This window comes from Pinus tabuliformis, chromosome 8, assembly GCF_031772625.1.
Source record: "Pinus tabuliformis cultivar Carrire ecotype Pingquan chromosome 8, CPIR1, whole genome shotgun sequence".
In the NCBI taxonomy this organism is placed as follows: Eukaryota; Viridiplantae; Streptophyta; class Pinopsida; order Pinales; family Pinaceae; genus Pinus; species Pinus tabuliformis.
In genome coordinates this window covers 58927746-58947598 of record NC_142294.1, presented here as the reverse complement: position 1 = coordinate 58947598, position 19853 = coordinate 58927746, and the positions used below count along the sequence as shown (strand labels likewise).

The following is a 19853-nucleotide window of genomic DNA, read 5'->3' as shown; positions in this document are numbered from 1 at the left end:
TACAAACTCACTAGATCGAACCATTTAAAGGATAATCTACTATAAGAGGGAAGATATTTTGGGGTAACTCCTCTCCTTCCGTTGTTAGTTTGATATTTATTTGATGTCTTGCATTGTCAATCAATGTTAGGGACCCTGGCAAGGGTATTGAGTATGTTTATCAAGCCATATTTGATCTTGTTGGTGAAAGTTGCTCCCTTGAGGACACTTTCTCGTAGGTCTCTTCTTGACCTCATAATCCCCCTTTGATTCACCTTGAATACATTGCCCTTCTTGAATATGGCACTAATCTTTACTTCCATCACCTCTTTTATAATCCTAAAAAAACAAAAAACATTACTTTACAAAAGCTACTCTCACTCTCACTTCACCTTGTGCCCCATTGCTTAGCTTTAGTAATCCTACTAGGGATAACCCCGCTTGAGCCAGAGAAGAGCTGGCCTAAAGTGAAGAGGATAGGCTGCTTAGGTGACAGCAGTGACCATCCTAGTAGTTCCCTCTTAAGTTGTGCCTTGTGGATTAGGGCCTTTATCATTCAGTATAATTTGGGAGATAACATGCTGTAAAATCAAAACAAACAGAATAGGCCATGTCAAAATATAAAAAGGTTATTCTCCAATCAGTGCAGTACTAAATTCACTTAAAAATTGTCCACTTCTTTTCATGTATTTTATCATCAAGCAAAAGGAAGATCGGGGTGTGCTTATCCATCTTTCATCACAATACCTGCAATACATGATCGGTGTGTAGGACTGTAGAACCCACAGGTTGAGTCACTGTTGATATGTTTACCGAAGAAATGTTGCTCGTCTTGATGGGCTGATGCTCAACAACTTCATTTTTCGGTTGTACTAAGGATTGTGCTTGGTCAAGAGAAGCACCTTTAACAGCTGAAGAATTATCTGTGATTGGCTTAATTGTTTGAGCTTTATGCTGTTGATCAGTATTCTGGTCATTAACTTCCTGTTTCACAAGCAATGATGGTGATGATGATATCCCCGTGTTTACTGCCTGCTCTTTATCTAAACCTGCTCCCCAAATCCCTGGGTGATGTTGACCAGAGAAGTGAGAAGTTCCTCCACTGTGCAGCATCTTCAATCTGTCATCATCTTGTGGTCTCTTAGACAATTTTGACAAATCATACTTAGGCATGGCCTTAATATTTGACAATTGAGGCAGCGGCCCTTGGGGTTGCACCCCACTTTGAGAATGTATCGCTGGCCTCGTTTGTGAATCCTGAATTGGTGTCTTAACTGCAGTTGATTGGGTGATGCCTTGTGATACTGCATAAGACTGTGAAGAATAATTTCCAGGGGTTCGCCCATACATTGAAAAAGATGACTGCGGAACCTGCATATGCTGTTGCTGCTGCAGGTTGGATGGTTGGAATGTAGCCATCGTTCTATCTACCTCTTGCTTGACCTGATGGAGATTCATTGCAGTATTTTGGTTCAAATGCAAGCTAGAATGTTCTGGTCGCTGTTCCCCAGCTTGCCTGGGCTGCGAAGGGTTATTATCTGAAGATGACTGAGACACACTGAGAGATGTTGGTGCAGTAGTCTGTGAATGCGATTGATAATCAGAAGTCCGCTGTGTTTGTTGGTGTAGATTTACTGGCGAAACTTGCTGAAATGGTTGTTGTTCATTCAGTTGTTGTGGATGAAAATTTTGCTGTGGCACCAATGGCTGAGAAGAGCCTTGAGAATGTTGCTGTTGCTGCTGTGGGCTTTGTATTGACTGTGGTTGTGCCTGCTGCTGTTCATGGATGACATCAAACAAAATGCAGTTCAGATACCACAGAAGTGTTCTATTCACAAAAATAGAAAACACAAGCTAAAAGTCTGCAGAAACGAAAGTTACCGATAGCTGCATTTGGCGGACTGCCTGTACAAGCATCTTATCTCCAACCACACTCCTGGTGGCTCTTAAAAAATCCTCCTTTTTTATGTCATTCTTCTGAAAAATGGCGAAATATGAAAATAATATTAATACCATTAATAAAAGCAAGCATAGTGAATTTGTATTTTAGATCCTCTTAAGTATGCTAGTACAATAAGAAGTATGATGGTATAAAGTTATAAACCATAGCAGCTAACAATGACCCTCTTAGGACAAAGCCACCATCTAAACATTTCTTTCAGGGTATCATCCATATTACCCTCTTTTTGATCATGGTCAACATTGATGGTACTATTGGTATGAAGTTATAAACCATAGCAGCTAAAAATGACCTTCTTAGGACAAAGCCACCATCTAAACATTTCTTTCAGGGTAACATCCATATGGACCCTCTTTTTGATCATAGTCAACATTGATGGTACTATTCAGAAAAATGGCTTGCATCCAAATATCTTTTAAGTAGCAGCATCATTTTGAAAATTGTTGTCACCCAATGATACGCAACATGCAGCAGTAATCATCCATAACTTCAAACCCAATTGTTTAGATGAGTTTATGCAGCAATGTCAACTTTTTCACTAGCTTTTCTCCCAAATCTTTTTGGCCTGCATTATATTTCATTTTTCATTGTTCTAAATTCTCATCTTTTAGAAAATATGAAGCTCATTTGTTCATATGCATCAAATAACTTGCTAAAATACAACACTCAGAGGTAACTACATTTCTATTGTATTTAATAAGGTATATAAACAGGTGTTCAAAATAAATATAACCACCAAAAAGGGCAAGAAATCATAAGCTGTTCCACTTTAAATGTCAGCTAGAGCCCATAGATTTTAGAGCAAATAATGAAAGAACAACTCTTAGATGTAAAAATGATAAGTGAATAATCGGATATTCGTGTGGATTTTAGGGATAAATATCTAGTTAGATAAACAGTTTAAAAAGCATTTCCTAACTAGATTGCCTCTGAAGCATATTTATTTTTGCCGGCTTCCTCCCCACCTATTTTTTGTGTGGGAAAGGTGGGTGGGATCTCAGGAGACATGAGTAGCAAGTACGAAACCAAGAAAATAAGGGAAATGCATGATCTCTTTTTACGAAGTGCTCACACACATGTGAGAACACACTTAGGGTAAACAATTTCCATGCCAGCATACCATATCATTGTTTTAATCATTTTAAATGAATGCAGAGTAACACCTTACAGATGGATCAACAGGTGCATGAACACAAGCATGAAAGTGAGAAAAATGCACAAATGCACATTGTAAAGCTGCAAGCAAGCATGCATATTTGAATTTTATTGGTTAAAAGGTGGCTGAATAGATAACCACAGTTCTCAGGTATATATATAATATTATATGCTAAAACGAATACAACATTGCAATAATAATAATACTATAGATGACTTGAGTGCGAGTTCAATGATGGGCTCTGCAGTTAGGGTTTCAAGTTTAAGTCATAGGCTATAGATGCAGGAGTTAACCATTGTCAGGTTGGGGATGGGATTGAGGTTTTGGATGAAGTCGTCATTGACTATTTAGAAGATGCCCTAGAGGGGTTTCAAATATGGGCATCACCGGAGTCTTTGGGTAGAACTCTGATGCCCACTCTACTCTCTCCAAGCAAGATGTAGCAAAGTTGTTGGGGGAAGAAATCCGTTTGTTCTAGACATGATCATTCAAGAAATTGGTATTCAAAGAAGGCATTCAAATAGGACAATGGCTTTTCCCATGCGAGTTCATTGGATATTTTCAACACAAGGGCTCCTAATGGAATGCCAGGATCCAGACTCGTGGAGGATATCAAAAGATTTTGATAAGCCAAATCATTGCTCTGTTAGGGAAACCAATTCCATCCTCTACAACAATGAGGTTGTGTCTAGAATCTGAATTGATAGCAGGAAATTGAGTCAGCTCATCTTTGGATTTTGTTTCACAATATTGCTTACGCAAAGGGATTTATTGGTAGGCATCCATCAGCAGACCTTATGAGTGGACTTCCACCAGGAAAACACATGGTTTCTATTATAGTGAAGACAGGAATGACAGGTCTATGTAAGTCCAGAAAGAACCAAAAGTGTGCTGAGCAGAAGATTGATGAAATCAAGATTGACGAAATCAACCTTGAATTGGGGGAAGGTATTCTACTGAATGAGATTATGGCTATAGAGGATTTGGCCATGCTTGGAAGATTTTCCAATAAAATAATGATTCTCGAAACCCTAAGAGATTTGACTGCTGATAATTTTGCCAAGATGCTTGGATAAGAGCTTCGGAGTTTGATAATAGCCAAAGGTTTGATTGTTTGGATTATGAGAACAACGGATCCAGAAAAAATCAAAGGTCTGCTACAGGATGCTATGCCAAAGTCTGCTCTCAAGGTTCAACCTTATGTCTCAGAAACAATGCTACAGATATGCTCTAACCAGGGCCAAAGTCATCTCAAGAAGATGCCCTAAGACAGGGCCTTATTCTGCCTCAGATACAAGACTAAAACATCCTCAAAATTATTCAGACCTGTCGCAGAATAGACCAAAGATTCGGGCTTGCAACAGTCCACAGAAGAGGCTGAAATTCGTTGTCACAGTACGCCTCAGAGAGGCCGAAACCTGCTATTACATATGGCCTCAGATGGGGCCTTAGAGAGGCCGAAATCTGCTGTTACAGAGGGCCTCTGATGGATTCGGTGAGGGGTCAATAAGAAGTCATTTTTCTCTGCACACTAGACTTCAAATTCTGCCCAGCAATAATATTTTAAACAGAGGATAAAACAGACTCAAAAATTCTTACCAAATGCAGACTTTCCCTGTTTGGGACAGCTTCAAATATAATCATGACTCCAAATTTGCTCCAGATATTTCGGTCTTCTTTAGATGCTACTTTAGGGATGTCAAACTGCTTCTCACTTACTTTTTACATCAGAACCACCGAATTGCTTACCTCCATTTGTCCACAGCTAGGGCTATAAATAGTGTTTTGGAGGAGCCCTAAATAGTAAAAAGGAGCCAACCTGTGCAAAAAATGAAAAAAATTGTTTGAAGAGCCATGTCTAATTAGTAATTACGAGCCGAATTGAAGGAATTAGGGCTGACTCGGAGTAGGAGGCTTAGGCCACTTTAAAAAAAAATAGCATTTGTCCTTCATTAAGCTCCTTTCAAGGTAGTCTTGGACACATGGGCTTATGACAATTTGAATTAAAAATTTTGACCTCCTTCTAGGTCAGAAATCAAATGATAAAAGATCATAAATTCTTGGGGCAGAGATGCTGGTGCTAAACCCATCTTTGGGGTATCAGTCTTCAAAAATTAATATCCTTCCAACCAGGAGGTCCCACAAAATGTGTCACCTATCAAATGAAATTGCAAGACAAGGGCTACCAAACTAGGAGGTACTTGCAACCAAAGTCACTTGATTTGTGCACACAAATCATCAAACGAATGCTGGCCCATTCACCCTTTGTCACCAATGATAGTTTTTCCAACACGTACGACCTGTACCTGTTGTGTACATCATGCATATGGCCACTCAGCTGCCTACTATGCTTGCTGCTTGTATGACCCTACAATTTGGTGCCTAGAAAAATCAATATGGCTTGCACACAATTTACCGGTGCTGGGTTTTGTTTACTATTTGAACTATTCCTTCTCTCCTTGACCTTCGCACTCACTATGTTGCTCTTTGATTCATCTTCCTTTGTGTCCTGTTAAATTTAGTTAACAATGGTATGTTCTTCTATGCTTAGCACAACTACTTCAATGTTTCTTTAGCAACCCAATGTCAATTTCCAGTTTCCACTAGCAATCACATTAAGCAATAATCACATTGACAGTAAAAGTAGATAGCACATGAAACAATATGCAGAAGACATGCCAAGACAAGAGAACACAAGATTTGGCGGATGCCAAGGAAAAACTCCAAGATGGGGAAAACCCTTTGATCAAATCTTCTTATTAGTATAGCAAATGTTCAGCAGAGAGAGAGAGTAAATACAAGAGTCAAAGTCAAAATTGACTTGCAAAACACTGTTAAAACATCCTTGTCAAATCTGCAATTTTCTGGCAGTCAACAGCCCTAACTAGAAAGTCAACGCTAGCCAAAGCAGCAATAGAATGTCCTCAAAACAGCACAGTCTTCCCTAGTCAAACTATGCCTGATCAAGAGCTCAAAATCAGCCCAAAACAGTGACAAAGTCAACAGCCAAACTTGGTCAAACTTCTGCCCTGAAATCTGCAGTCAACCTGCAATTTTGGTCTGTGGTCAAAGTGCTCAGAATACCTCAGTTTCTGTGCCAAAAGATGCAGCCTGCCCAAAAAGATAATCTCCCAAAAAATCGAAGTCAAACTCTCCTTGGAAGGTCAAAGTCAAAGTTGGTCAAACTGCAGTCAACCCTGTAATTTAGCTCTGAAATTCGTCCTTCTTTATGCCACACGTGTGAGAGAGAGAGAATGCCCAATGTTGCACGAACCATTGAGAGGAGAGAGAATGTGTGAGAGATGAAGATGCCAAATGAAGTGAGAGGTCACTTGTATTTATACAAGTCATTGAAGGTGAAGAGTCATGTCCATTGGGCTTCATAAGTTCATGAGCATACATGATGATGTGGCCGACCTCAACAATTTCCACATGTGTGGGCGTAAATTCAAAATCACACTTCTACTTCTCCAAATGGGATGATATTTATATCAATTTTGGTCCTCTCGAAAAGAGAAATTTAATGTGATTGTCATCTCCATCAAATGAGTTGTCTCAAGGTGGAATTTGGCCCTAGTTCCCAATTTTAACACTCCCTCTCAACTAGGGGGAATTCCACCTGCCAATCATCGATCATCATGCCATCCTGTCGTTATGTACCATCTATGTATCTCATCTCATCTCTCTCTGTTGAACACTAATATGAATAATGAAGAAGAATTGATCGAGAGTGAGTCACAAGACCTTACCACTCTCCACTAACAAATGTCAGTCTTGATCCCAGATCAAATTGTTGAACACCATGCATCCTAGAAATAGGAAGTACGGCAATACACGATGTGTCAATTGGTAGTGTTATGGTCCCTATCCACGTTTCCCAACTCATTGGCCAGATGAGAGGTACATCCCATGAGTCCCGGACTACATGGGTAGGATGTATGCTAGGGCATCAGCAGGAGAAGGTGAACCATTCATCCTGCTCATATGCCATAGGAGAAGGTGAACTACTTATTCTATGCATATGTCAATCGTAGGGGAAGGTGAACCACTCACCCTACACACAGTCAACCATCATGGGATATCACAGGGGAAGATGAACCAATCACCTTGTACACAACACACCAATAGAGGAAGGTGAACCACTCACTCTATGGTCGGTCATAGCTTCAAGAAGTACCCCAAACCCCCGGAGGCTTGCAGAGCTTAGTGTCCAACTCAAGTTGGACCCTCATAGGAGGGTCTTTCCACGACTCCAAGTTTCTCTCATACAGCTAAGAATTTGACCTTCCCTAAGGGCTTCGTGAGGATGTCTACGACCTACTCACCAGTCCTGATGTGTTGGAGCCTTATTGCTCCCCATTGTATCATATCCCAAATAAAGTGGTACATGATATCAATGTGCTTGGAGCAATCGTGGAACACGAGATTCTCTGAAAGGCGAATCCCACTTTGGTTGTCGCAGAAGATCACGGTGGTATCCAGCACGTGCTCAAATAGCTCACTAAAGAGCTTTCTCAACCAAACAGCGTCACAACACGCCATATGTTGAAATTTGGTACCGGAGGACAGGTGGTTCCCTTAGGCTTTGATCTTTGGCCTAGGGAAAAGTGTCCAAAAGAATTTAATTTTTCTCCTAAAGTGACTTTATAATTTTATAAAGTTAAATCTAATTTAAAAGTGACTTTAAGTGATAAAGTTACTAAGTCTAATTTTAAAGTGACTTTTATAAAGTCAATGAAAAATTAGAAAGGAAAAGTGACTTTGGAAATAAATGACTAAGTGGGCCTTTATTAAAGTGGGGTGAATTAAAAACTAGAAAGTGAGATTTAAATGAACATTTAATCTCAGCCTTAGATCGCAATCTATTTCAGCCATTGGATTTAGGGATCACCCAAAAGTCACTTGGATCACCCAAAAGTCACTTGGGGTTAGATTAAAGGAGTAAAAGGAGGCAAAGGTCATTCATTCTTTCATGAGCAGATTGGGAGAAAGAGAGCAAGAGAGATTTCTGAGCAGGGAGGAGAAGGAGACAGCAGCTTGGCACACATTCCAAGGCAGCAGTTGAGCAAATTTGTACAGCTGGTTCAGCACACAGTGAAAGGCAGATTTTGGCACGATTTTCAAGGAGTGGTTTGCACAAAAATCGAGAAGCAGTTTGCTGATTTTTCTGCACACAAAACGAGGACCGTACAGTAGCATTCAATGCTGAAAGTGGGCACGAAAATCGAGGAGGCCGTACAGCATTTATTGCTGTCTTGTTTGCTGTAATTTCAAGTTTGCTGTGAAGCATGGGAAAAGAGATAAGTTGTAAATTTGCTTGCTGATTTTTTTGCTGAATATTTCTCACTCTGAAAAAGGCAATTTTCAGAAATAAAGAAGAGCTCTCAAACTGGTTTTCCCCAAGAGTTGTAGGGGGTTTTTCCAGGGTCAAGTTGACCAAAAATCTAAGTGTTTAAATGTGTTTTAATGGCTGTTTATTATTGTTGATTTTTATTTCTGCAATTTCCAGAATTCTGTAAAATTTCCAGAATTTGTGTTTTCAGCAAATTTATTTTTTCCAGCTTGTTAAATGTATGGTTATGGGAAATGACATTTAACTATATGGGAGAAATAAGGAGAAACTGAAAACCGGAGTGGGAAATGAGAAATTTCTACATGGTATCAGAACTTGAGTGCTGAAGGGCAGTTTGGGGCAGCAAAAGGAAAAATTACAGCTACTGATTTTTCACTCAGAAAATTCCAGCAAGCTGATTTTTTCATAAACAGCAGTTTTATCTTTACTACAGCAGTGCTATTTTTCAGTTTTAGGACAGCAGGATGTCATTGGGATTGAGGGTGGAGGATAGGTTGGATGGGCATACAAATTACAGCGTTTGGAAGGAGAGAATGCAGAGTATCTTAGAGGAGGCAGAAGTCTGGGATATCATGGTGCATACCACACAGAACCCAGTTGTTGTGCCTACTGATGCTACTTAGTTGACAGCTTATAATAAAAAGAACAACAAGGGTAAGAGGCTAATTCTAGACGGAATCAAAGACCATTGCATTCCTCATGTGAGAGGAAAGAGCAATGCCCATGAGATGTGGACAACATTGTCCAATCTCTACCAGAGTACCAATGAGAACCGGAAGATGGTCCTGAAGGAGAAGCTGAAGAACATTAAGATGGGTAATGATAGTGCAGCTGGATATCTCACAAAAATTACTAATGTGAGAGATGAGTTGGCAGCGATTGGAGAGGCCATTCCATCCACTGAGTTGGTGCGGATTGCAGTGAATGGCCTCCCCCGTTCATGGTTGAACTTTGTTGATGGGGTTTGTGCACGTGAGACCCTTCCCACATGGGAGAGATTTTGGGATGATTGCATTCAGACAGAGATCAGGAAAGGTCAGCTGGGGGCAGCCAAGCCAGTTGAGCAAGATGAGGATGTAGCACTGGTGGCAGGAGGCAAGAAAGGCAAAGGGAAGAAGCAGGCTTCCACAAGCAGTGGTGGGGGCAAAGGCAAAGGTAAAGTTAAACAGGGGAACACACAGAAGGACTATTCCAAGGTGAAGTGTTGGAATTGTCAAAAGATGGGACACTATGCAGTTGTGTGTCCGGAGAAGAAGAAGAAGAAGGGGAAGAACCAGGACGTGGCAGCTTCAGCAGAGATTGAGGACTTTGCAGGTCGTTTTGACCGGGAGTTTGCGTTCACTACATGTGAGTCCTCTAGTGCAGAATCACCTGCCACACAGGTTCAGAGTGAGCATGCTTTTCCCTCAATTAGCAGAGCATCTTCAAGTATCTAGTATGTGGACAGTGGGGCTTCACGTCACATGACAGGAGTCTGTGAGTACTTCTCAGAGCTTTCAAAGAGTGGCACTGATATAGAGGTAGTACTCGGTGATGACACAGTTGTTAGAGCAGTCGGCAAGGATAATTTTAGGGGCGAATGTTCGCCCTTTGGCGAAATTAAGGGGTTTTAAATTTTTAGTGGGCGAATATTTTGTATCATAGTACATTTTTACAAATGACCTCAAATAGCCCACCTTATTTTAAGGGAGAGGGTAAAAAAGGTAAATTTAGCCCTTGAAATTAGGACTTACAACCTTCCATTCGCCCATTTTCAAGTATAGGTTTTATTTAAGTGAATCCATTCGCCCATTTTCAAGAATAGGTTTTATTTAAGTGAATCCTATGGGCCAAATACCATATTTATAAAAGAGGTATGGTAAATTATTAAAAATATAAATAAATAAGAGGTATGGTAAATAAATAAAACATTTTTTATATTTACTCCATAATTCACCTTATATACATGTAACGGTGTAAACAAATAAAAATATAAGTAAAGTGGAGGTATGGTAAATAAATAAAACCTCTTTTTATACTTACTCAAACGGTATGGTAAATAAATAAAAATATAAATAAACTAGACGTATCGTAAATAAATAAAACCTCTTTTTATATTTAGTCCATAACCCTCGTTCTATTTATGAAGGCTCAAGAAAGAGGTTTTATTTAAGTGAATCCTATGGGCCAAATACCATATTTGTAAAATAGGTATGGTAAATTAATAAAAATATAAATAAAGGAGAGGTATGGTAAACAAATAAAACATTTTTTGTATATTTACTCCATAAGTCACCTTATATTTACGAACACTCAAAAAATGGGTTATATTTAGGTGAAACCTATGGCCAAAATACTATGGGACAAATACCATGGACTAGATTGTTATTAATACCATGCAAAAAACCATTATTAACCCTAATATTAGAATTAATAAAAATAAAAATGGCACATGGTATTGACCCATGGTATTCACCAAAATGGCACATGGTATTGACCAGTGTTGTTAAAATCGCGATAAAATCGCGATTTTATCGGAAAATCGCGATTTTTTCATCTTGCCGATCAAATCGCGATTTTTATACGAAAAAATCGCCTACTTTTTTTTTTGCCGATTTTTACTGAAAAAATCGCGCTTTTTTCAAAAAATCGCGATTTTTTCGAAAAAAACGCGATTTTTAACGAAAAAATCGTGGGGGCTCAGGACAGCATAGTTTTATAACTTTTTTTGGGTTTTTTCATGCAATGTTTTTTGAAAGAAACAAATAATTTTTGAGTGGGGTAGCTTAATGATCAAGTCTAGGCCCTAGTATGGATATGCTATTCATGGTAATGTTAAATTCTTAAAGTAAAAGTGACATTCTCCTTAATCTTCATTTTCATCCTTTTACTTAAATTTTTAACATTACCATGAAATGACTCAGGATGTTTGAGAGTGGTTCCAGCCTCATTGGATTTCATATGGAGAAAGTAGAATTTTAGATTTCAATTAAAATCCAGCAGACTTATCAGTTTTTCAGGATTTCAGGATTGGGAGATTGTAATGTTTCCAGGTGACACCACCTGCCCGGGCTACCCCTGCCACCAGTAGAGGACGTGGTCTACCTCCTATAGCTCCTACTTCTAGTTCTTCAACGTCTAGATCACATCAGACTCCACTGCCATTTCCACCTGCACGGGCACCAGCATCTACATCTAGAGGGAAAGGGAAAGCTGTGGCATTTTCTCGCAAGAGGGGCAGAGGAAATCAATAGGATTAGACTTTCATTTTATTGTATATGACATTATGACATGATGAGATACATTATCATATTTTTTGTTGATATTTTGAGGCTGAGTTGGGACTTACTATTCAGGACATGATTCAATGTTATGTGTGATTTTAGCGCTAGAAATGATATTAAACATCTTATATATTAGTTTTTTTATCATATTTATGTGTCAATGTATTTATTTTATGTTGTAGATGGTTTAGATATTAAAAAAATTGAAAAAAAATGAATATTTTTGTGCCAAACGATTTTTTCCCGCTTTTTTCCGATTTTTTCCCGATTTTAACGATTTTTTCCGCTTTTTTCCCGGCGCCGATTAAATCCCGATCGCGATGTGTGCAACACTGGTATTGACCCATGGTATTCACCTGGAATGTAGCCTATTTAAATGGGGGAATTAAACCATCATGTAGCCTATGCTAAGATTCACTAGGACTTTACAAAGTTTTATTATTTAGTGAAAGACTCGCCAAGATCTTACAAGATTTTATAATTGAGTAAAATATTCGCCATGCCTGGTGAGAGATTCGCCAAAAAATTATATATACATATTATATTATTGATAAAATCGCCTTCCATTTTTCCTATATACCATGGAGATTCGCCCATTTATTATATTTATAAATTTAGGGGGGTTCTTAAAATTTTCCCTGGCAGTCGGGTGGGGACACTGACATTTCAGAGGGAGTCCAAACCTCCCTTGAAAGTGTCAGATGTTCTTTATGTGCCAGGGATGAGGAAGAACCTCATATCCGTCTCAGCTTTGGAGGACAGAGGATATGAGGTACTGTTCAGGGGAGGACAGGGGTTGATGTATCCAAGGGGCACTCCAGCTGATTCAGCTAGAGTGATAGGTGTATGCCATGCAAAGGTGTACAAGTTTGCATTCCAGCCCCTTTTGGCATTGAGCAGTAGTACCGACAGCAAAGCTAACAATTCTGAGCTGTGTGAGATTTGACACCGCAGGATGGGACATATGTATCATGGAGCCTTGAGGACATTGCGGGAGATCACTACAGGTGTGCCAGATTTCAGTACTGATCACTTTGATAATTGCAGAGGTTGTGCGATGGGCAAGTTTGCCAAATCCCCTTTTCCCAGCAGTGACAGCAGAGCGACTGGATACTTGATTTGATTCATTTCGATGTGAGCAGTCGGATGTCTCGTGTTTCCTTGAGTGGATATGAGTACTATGTTTTATTCATTGATGATCACTCCAAGAGAAGGTGAACTACTTATTCTATGCATATGTCAATCGTAGGGGAAGGTGAACCACTCACCCTACACACAGTCAACCATCATGGGATATCACAGGGGAAGATGAACCAATCACCTTGTACACAACACACCAATAGAGGAAGGTGAACCACTCACCCTATGGTCGGTCATAGCTTCAAGAAGTACCCCAAACCCCCGGAGGCTTGCAGAGCTTAGTGTCCAACTCAAGTTGGACCCTCATAGGAGGGTCTTTCCACGACTCCAAGTTTCTCTCAGACAGCTAAGAATTTGACCTTCCCTAAGGGCTTCGTGAGGATGTCTACGACCTACTCACTAGTCCTGATGTGTTGGAGCCTTATTGCTCCCCACTGTATCATATCCCAAATAAAGTCGTACATGATATCAATGTGCTTGGAGCAATCGTGGAACACGAGATTCTCTGAAAGGCGAATCCCACTTTGGTTGTTGCAGAAGATCACGGTGGTATCCAGCACGTGCTCAAATAGCTCACTAAAGAGCTTTCTCAACCAAACAGCTTCACAACACGCCATATGTTGAAATTTGGTACCGGAGGATAGGTGGTTCCCTTAGACTTTGATCTTTGGCCTAGGGAAAAGTGTCCAAAAGAATTTAATTTTTCTCCTAAAGTGACTTTATAATTTTATAAAGTTAAATCTAATTTAAAAGTGACTTTAAGTGATAAAGTTACTAAGTCTAATTTTAAAGTGACTTTTATAAAGTCAATGAAAAATTAGAAAGGAAAAGTGACTTTGGAAATAAATGACTAAGTGGGTCTTTATTAAAGTGGGGTGAATTAAAAAATAAAAAGTGAGATTTAAATGAGCATTTAATCTCAGCCTTAGATCTCAATCTATTTCAGCCATTGGATTTAGGAATCACCCAAAAGTCATTTGGGGTTAGATTAAAGGAGGAAAAGGTCATTCATTCTTTCATGAGCAGATTGGGAGAAGAAGAGCAAGAGAGATTTCTGAGCAGGGAGGAGAAGGAGACAGCAGCTTGGCACACATTCCAAGGCAGCAGTTGAGCAGATTTGTACAACTGGTTCAGCACACAGTGAAAGGCAGATTTTGGCACGATTTTCGAGCAGTGGTTTGCACAAAAATCGAGGAGCAGTTTGCTGATTTTTCTGCACGCAAAACGAGGGCCGTACAGTAGCATTTAATGCTGAAAGTGGGCACGAAAATCGAGGAGGCCGTACAGCATTTATTGCTGTCCTGTTTGCTGTAATTTCCAATTTGCTGTGAGGCATGGGAAAAGAGATAAGTTGTAAATTTGCTTGCTGATTTTTTTGCTGAATATTTCTCACTGTGGAAAAGGCAATTTTCAGAAATAAAGAAGAGCTCTCAAACTGGTTTTCCCCAAGAGTTGTAGGGGGTTTTTCCAGGGTCAAGTTGACTAAAAATCTCAGTGTTTAAATGTGTTTTAATGGCTGTTTATTATTGCTGATTTTTATTTTTGCAATTTCCAGCATTCTGTAAAATTTCCAGAATTTGTGTTTTCAGCAAATTTATTTTTTCCAGCTTGTTAAATATATGGTTATGGAAAAGGGCATTTAACTATATGGGAGAAATAAGAAGAAACTGAAAACCGGGGTGGGAAATGAGAAATTTCTACACCATACTAGTTGTAATGTATTTGGCTTAGTGCAACTAATTTCTACTTCCTGCTCATCCAAGAAATTGAAGCAGACCCTAATGAGAAGCAACATCCAGACGTACTCTTACGATCCACCACACTGCCAACCCAGTCAGCATCAGTATATCCACGTAGCCTCAAACTCCTGGCAGTGTATCTTAGTCCATAATTGATTTTGCCAAGGAAATATCTCAAGAGATTCTAGCAGCAATCCAATGTCTGTGATGAGGCTCAACCGTAAATTGACTCAACATATTCACAACGAAGCATATGTCAAGACGGGAATCTACCAAGAACATCAAGGCCCCCATAAGTTGTCAATATTCGGAAGGGTTTGCCAATTCGGGCCCAGCAACACTTCCACATAGATTCTTGAAGTTGAGTTCCATCAAAGTAGACACAAACTTGCAATCCACCATCCCACATCTCTCGAGTAGCTTCACAATGTATTTTCCTTGAGAAAAGAAAATCTCACCTGGCTTTTGCAAACCTCCAAGCCTAGGAAGTAGTGCATCACACCTAAGTCCTTCATCTCGAACTCGGAAGCCAACTCCCTCTTGCATTAATAAATAAGAGGGTCTACACCTGTCAGAAAGAGATCATCCACATAAAGGACCAAAATGAGAGGCATGTCCTTTCCAACCTTAAAGCATACGTTAGGATCAGCATTGCTCCTTGTAAATCCCAACTTCATAAGATAGTTATCAATCCTCTCATACCAAGCCCTAGGGGCTTGCTTCAACCCATAGAAGGCTTTCTTCAACCTGCACACGTGCGTCCTTCGATTTTGTACTTCAAACCCCTCAGGTTGTTCTACGTAGATTTCCTCCCTAAGCGAACCATGTAAGAAAGCAGTCTTAACATCCATTTGGTGTAGGCTCCATCCTTGAGAGGCAGCGGAAGCAATAATGGATCGGATAGTGGTATATCAAACAACCGATGCAAATATCTCGTCATAATCCACTCCTTCCTTTTGAGAGAATCCTCGAGCAATGAACCTGGCCTTATATTTTTCAGCACTCCCATCAGCTCCATGTTTAATTTTGTGTAGCCATTTTGAGCTGACTATATACTTGTCCTTTGGTCTAGGCACCACATCTGAGACATCATTTTTCATTATAGATTTGTATTCCTCATTCATCGCATCCTTCCAAACTTGGTGTTTTACAGCTTCTTCGAATGTACATGGCTTAGATTGAACAATAGTACTCATAGCAACTAAGCACCCTTTATCACTAAGTACCCTTTATCCCTGTTTGGCTTCTTGATTTCACAAAATGTCCCTCTTCGAGCAATATATTTCTCAACATCTTCGAGAGTATCTTTGAGCCACAAAGTTCTTTTCCTTGAGGTAAAGGGATCACTAGGTCGTGGATCAATGGGATCCATCGGGCCTTCAACATCAGGCATAAGGTTCATCTAAAGGAGGTTCATCTTGTTTTTCCGCAGCATCATCATTATTGTCCTTCCTTAGAATGGGGAGATCTCGAGCCTTCCCAAGGGCAGTATCTTCATCGAAGGTGACATCATGGCTAACTTCCACATCTCTTTGTCCAGGCACATAGATTCTATATGCCTTTGAATTTTCACTATAGCCCACAAATATAACTTTCTTCCTAGATGCTTCCAACTTGTTTATTTTCTCTTTAGGAAATTGAAAATACACAGGACAACCAAAAATTTTAAAATGAGAAACATCAGGTTTCTTACCAGTAAAAACATCTTCGGGTGTCTTGAAATCCAGTGCTTGATGCAGGCTCCTATTTTGAACATACATGGCAGTGTTGGTAGCTTCTACCCATAAGAACTTCGGTAGACCTTGATCATGGAGCATGGCACGAGTGGCTTCCATGATTGTTCAATTCTTCCTTTCAGCAACACCCTTTTGCTTAGGAGTGTATGGAATGTTTGTCTCCCTCTTAATGCCATCCTCTCTGCAAAAGTCATTGAATTCATTTGATTCATATTTGGTTCCATTGTCAGTCCTCAATATCTTGATCTTCTTCCTTGTTTGATTTTCCACCAAGGCTTTGAAAAAATGAAACCATTTGAAAACTTTGTCCTTCTTGTTCAAGAAGTAGATCCATGTTTTGTGAGAGGTCATTTACAAAAATTGCAAAGTATAAGTATCCTCCCGATGATATTACGGGAAACACACTAGAGAGATTAGAATGGACCAATTGAAATATATCGGAAGTTTGACTTTCATTTGAAGGGAATGGTCCCCCATAAGTTTCTTAGCTGCATAACCCTAACAAGCTCCTTCATGGTTCATGTTTAACTCAGGCATACCTGTGACCCTCTTCCTTACCCTAGGTAAGGCTTTGTAATGAAGCTGAGCAAATTTTCGATGCCATAATTCAGATTGAAGAGAAGTATCGCAAGTCAAGGCTCCCAAAGGACTTCCTCCAACTTGATAGAGATCTTCAACCCTAAATCCATGCAAAAGCATCTTTAGGGTTTCTTTGCCAAATACATACCTTTCCAACAATGAATGCTACCTTGAAGCCCTCGTCTTCCATCGCAGAAATTGACACCAGGCATTTACAACATTTCGTGTAGATGAATAATTTGACCTCGATTTGAAGAGTGACGGTACCTATTCCTTTCAGGGGATAGGTGGCATTATCTCCAAGTGATTTCCAAATTAGTCTTCTTTTCAACCAAATTTGGGAGGGCCTCCTTATACCAAGTGAAGTGCCTTGAGGCTCCACTATTAATCAACCAATGATCCAAAGTATCCGGAGGAGAGGCAGTAGATAAAGCGGAAATAAGATAAAATTCTTTTTGTTTTCCTACAACATTACTTTCTTCATACCTGGAATTTCTTGTCCTTTCGGGGGGTCGACCATTTCCATCTCGAGCAGCACGAGCATTGCTCTTCCCTTTATTGTTGAACCTGTTGTTCCTTTGATTGCCATTGGCTTTGTAGTTGTTGTGGTTGTTGATGTCATCATTCCTTGGGAGTATTGTTAATTTTAGGTATGTTTTATGCTAGAGCAATTTATTTAAATTTTTAGAGTTAGCAATCATATCAGCATTAAAGTAAACTGCAGATAGAACATAAGTATAAATCGCAGAAGACAAGCCAAGACAAGAGGACACAAGATGTGGCTCTAGCCAAGGGCAAACCCCACAATGTGGGGAAACCCTTGATCAATTCTTCTTTTATGTTCCTCAAAGTTCAACAGAGAAAGTGAGAGAGATAGTACATTTACAACAGAAGTTAACACTTTGACTTATCTAGATCTGAGCATAGATCATTTCCTATAACGATGAGATCAGTTGAAGACATTCTGCTTCAAATGATTCTCCAAGGTGACGGCTTCACCGAGCTGCCTCTCGTTCATCATCTTCATGCTGCTCATCATGCTGCATCTTCCAATGGTCTTATTCATCATCAAGCTGTCCATGCTCATATCATATCATATCGTAGTGTTGCCTCTCGTTCATCATCTTCATGCTGCTCATCATGCTGCATCTTCAATGGTCTTATTCATCATCAAGTTGTCCATGCTCATATCATTACACTGTGTTGCACCCAAATATCACTGAGCTGTTCTCAACATCATGGATCTGCACCCATCTGATGTATACTCAATGATTGTTATGATGTTCTCATCATACAACATCACATTGCTACCCCAAATCAACAAGTATGCTGAGAATGACAGATCCGGTCTTCTCATTGTAATATACTCCTATGCCGAGTTAGTACTGTTGTAGGGTTTCATAGATCTTCTTTGTCACAAGAATACGTTGATTACATGTGCCAAGAATTTCCTCATCAAATCCTTATCTCATCATAGAGTCATAGCAAGACAGTAATATGTGATGTCCTTAGACAAGTTTTGTTGCTCCTTCCAGCAATTTCAAGCTTTGACTGCAGTTCCATGTCTGCGGTCTCATTACAGCGATTCCTCTTCTATGAAATCTCAAAACCATCTGAATATTTTCATGCGTGAAATCTATGCTTTTATGGATGCGTGAACAAGTCTTCTGGACAGCGTATGAGTGCTCCCATGACTACATTCATAACTGTTCCATTGACTGCGTTTTCTGGGCAGCGTATGACCCTTGACTACGTTCACAACATGATTGTGTGTTCTGGGCAGCGTATGACCCTTGACTGCGTGTTCTTGGCAGCATATGACCCTTGACTGCATGTTCTGGTATCATTAAGACCGTAGCTAGGACTTTAGATAATGTAGCTAGGTCTCCATGAATAGCGTATTATATTTCTTCATGAACAGCGTATTGATTGACTGTAGTTCCATATACTTTGACTACGTTGACTTCTATCCATGCGGCTTCATATACCTGCTCCTTAATTCGTAGATGAATACATCTCCATTGCCTGTGGATTCATAACTGCATTCTCCATTAGGGCATCATCATATTAGGCTAGTGTAATCCATAGTGTATCTCCTCCAAAAACCCAAGACGTGGAGAGGAGATCACTTTAAGAGAGTTGCCAAAAGACTTCAAATCCTCTTCTATTTATACTGAAATGTAGATGATGAATAGACACGTCTATTGGGCTTCTGAGCCTACTCAAATTTCTGGTCGGCTTGATAATAATTCCATAATCAAAATAAATTCATATCTCCATAAATACTTATCGAAATCGGATGATCTTTAGATCAATCCTACACCTCTCGACGAGAGGGATCCAATAAAAATATCAGTTGCCACTAATAAGCTGACCCACATGGAGTTTGGCCCTAGTTGCCAATTTTAACACTCCCTCTCAACTAGGGAGAACTCCATCCGCTGGTCCATATGTCCGACTGTACTATCTCTACCATGAGTGCCCTGCACTGCTCTACCCAGCTCTGCTCTGCTCTGCTTTGCTCTGCTCAGCTCTGTTGGCTCTGTTATGCTCTGTTGGCTCTGCTCAGCTTTGTTGCCTCTGCTCTGTTGGCTCTGCTTTGTTGCCTCTATTGGCTCTACTCTGCTCTACTCAGCTGGCTTTGCTCTGCTCAACTTAGCTCTGCTGGCTCTGCTCTACTTTGCTCAACTGACGCTACTCTGCTCAACTTAGCTCTGCTGAACTATGAAGAAGAAGAATTGATCAAGAATGTCTCATACCATTCTCCACTAACCCAAAGTCAATCTCAGAGTGCGTACTGGTCCCAGACCAATCTCAACTGACCCAAAGTCAGCATCATAGTGGGTACGACTCTTACCACTGGTCCTAGACCAGTCCTCCACTGACCCGAAGTCAGTCTCAGAGCATGTACCACTGGTTCCAGACCAATATCATTGATCCCAGATCAG

At 39.9% G+C, this 19853-nt stretch overlaps 1 protein-coding gene across 3 annotated transcripts in view; it reads right to left on the bottom strand.

Annotated features, from left to right (window-relative positions):
• The window catches only part of LOC149234134 (transcription initiation factor TFIID subunit 4b-like), a 138545-nt gene that overhangs the window by 79908 nt on the left and 38784 nt on the right, over positions 1-19853 (bottom strand). For 2 of the 3 annotated variants that reach the window (XM_089371757.1, XM_089371759.1), the window contains exons 4-5: positions 1861-1956; positions 727-1755 (exon numbers count right to left, since the gene is read on the bottom strand). In XM_089371757.1, coding sequence (XP_089227883.1) covers positions 727-1755; positions 1861-1956 — 1125 coding nt within the window. The remainder of the gene's footprint in view (positions 1-726; positions 1756-1860; positions 1957-19853) is intronic. The other variant, XM_089371758.1, reaches the window with a different exon arrangement.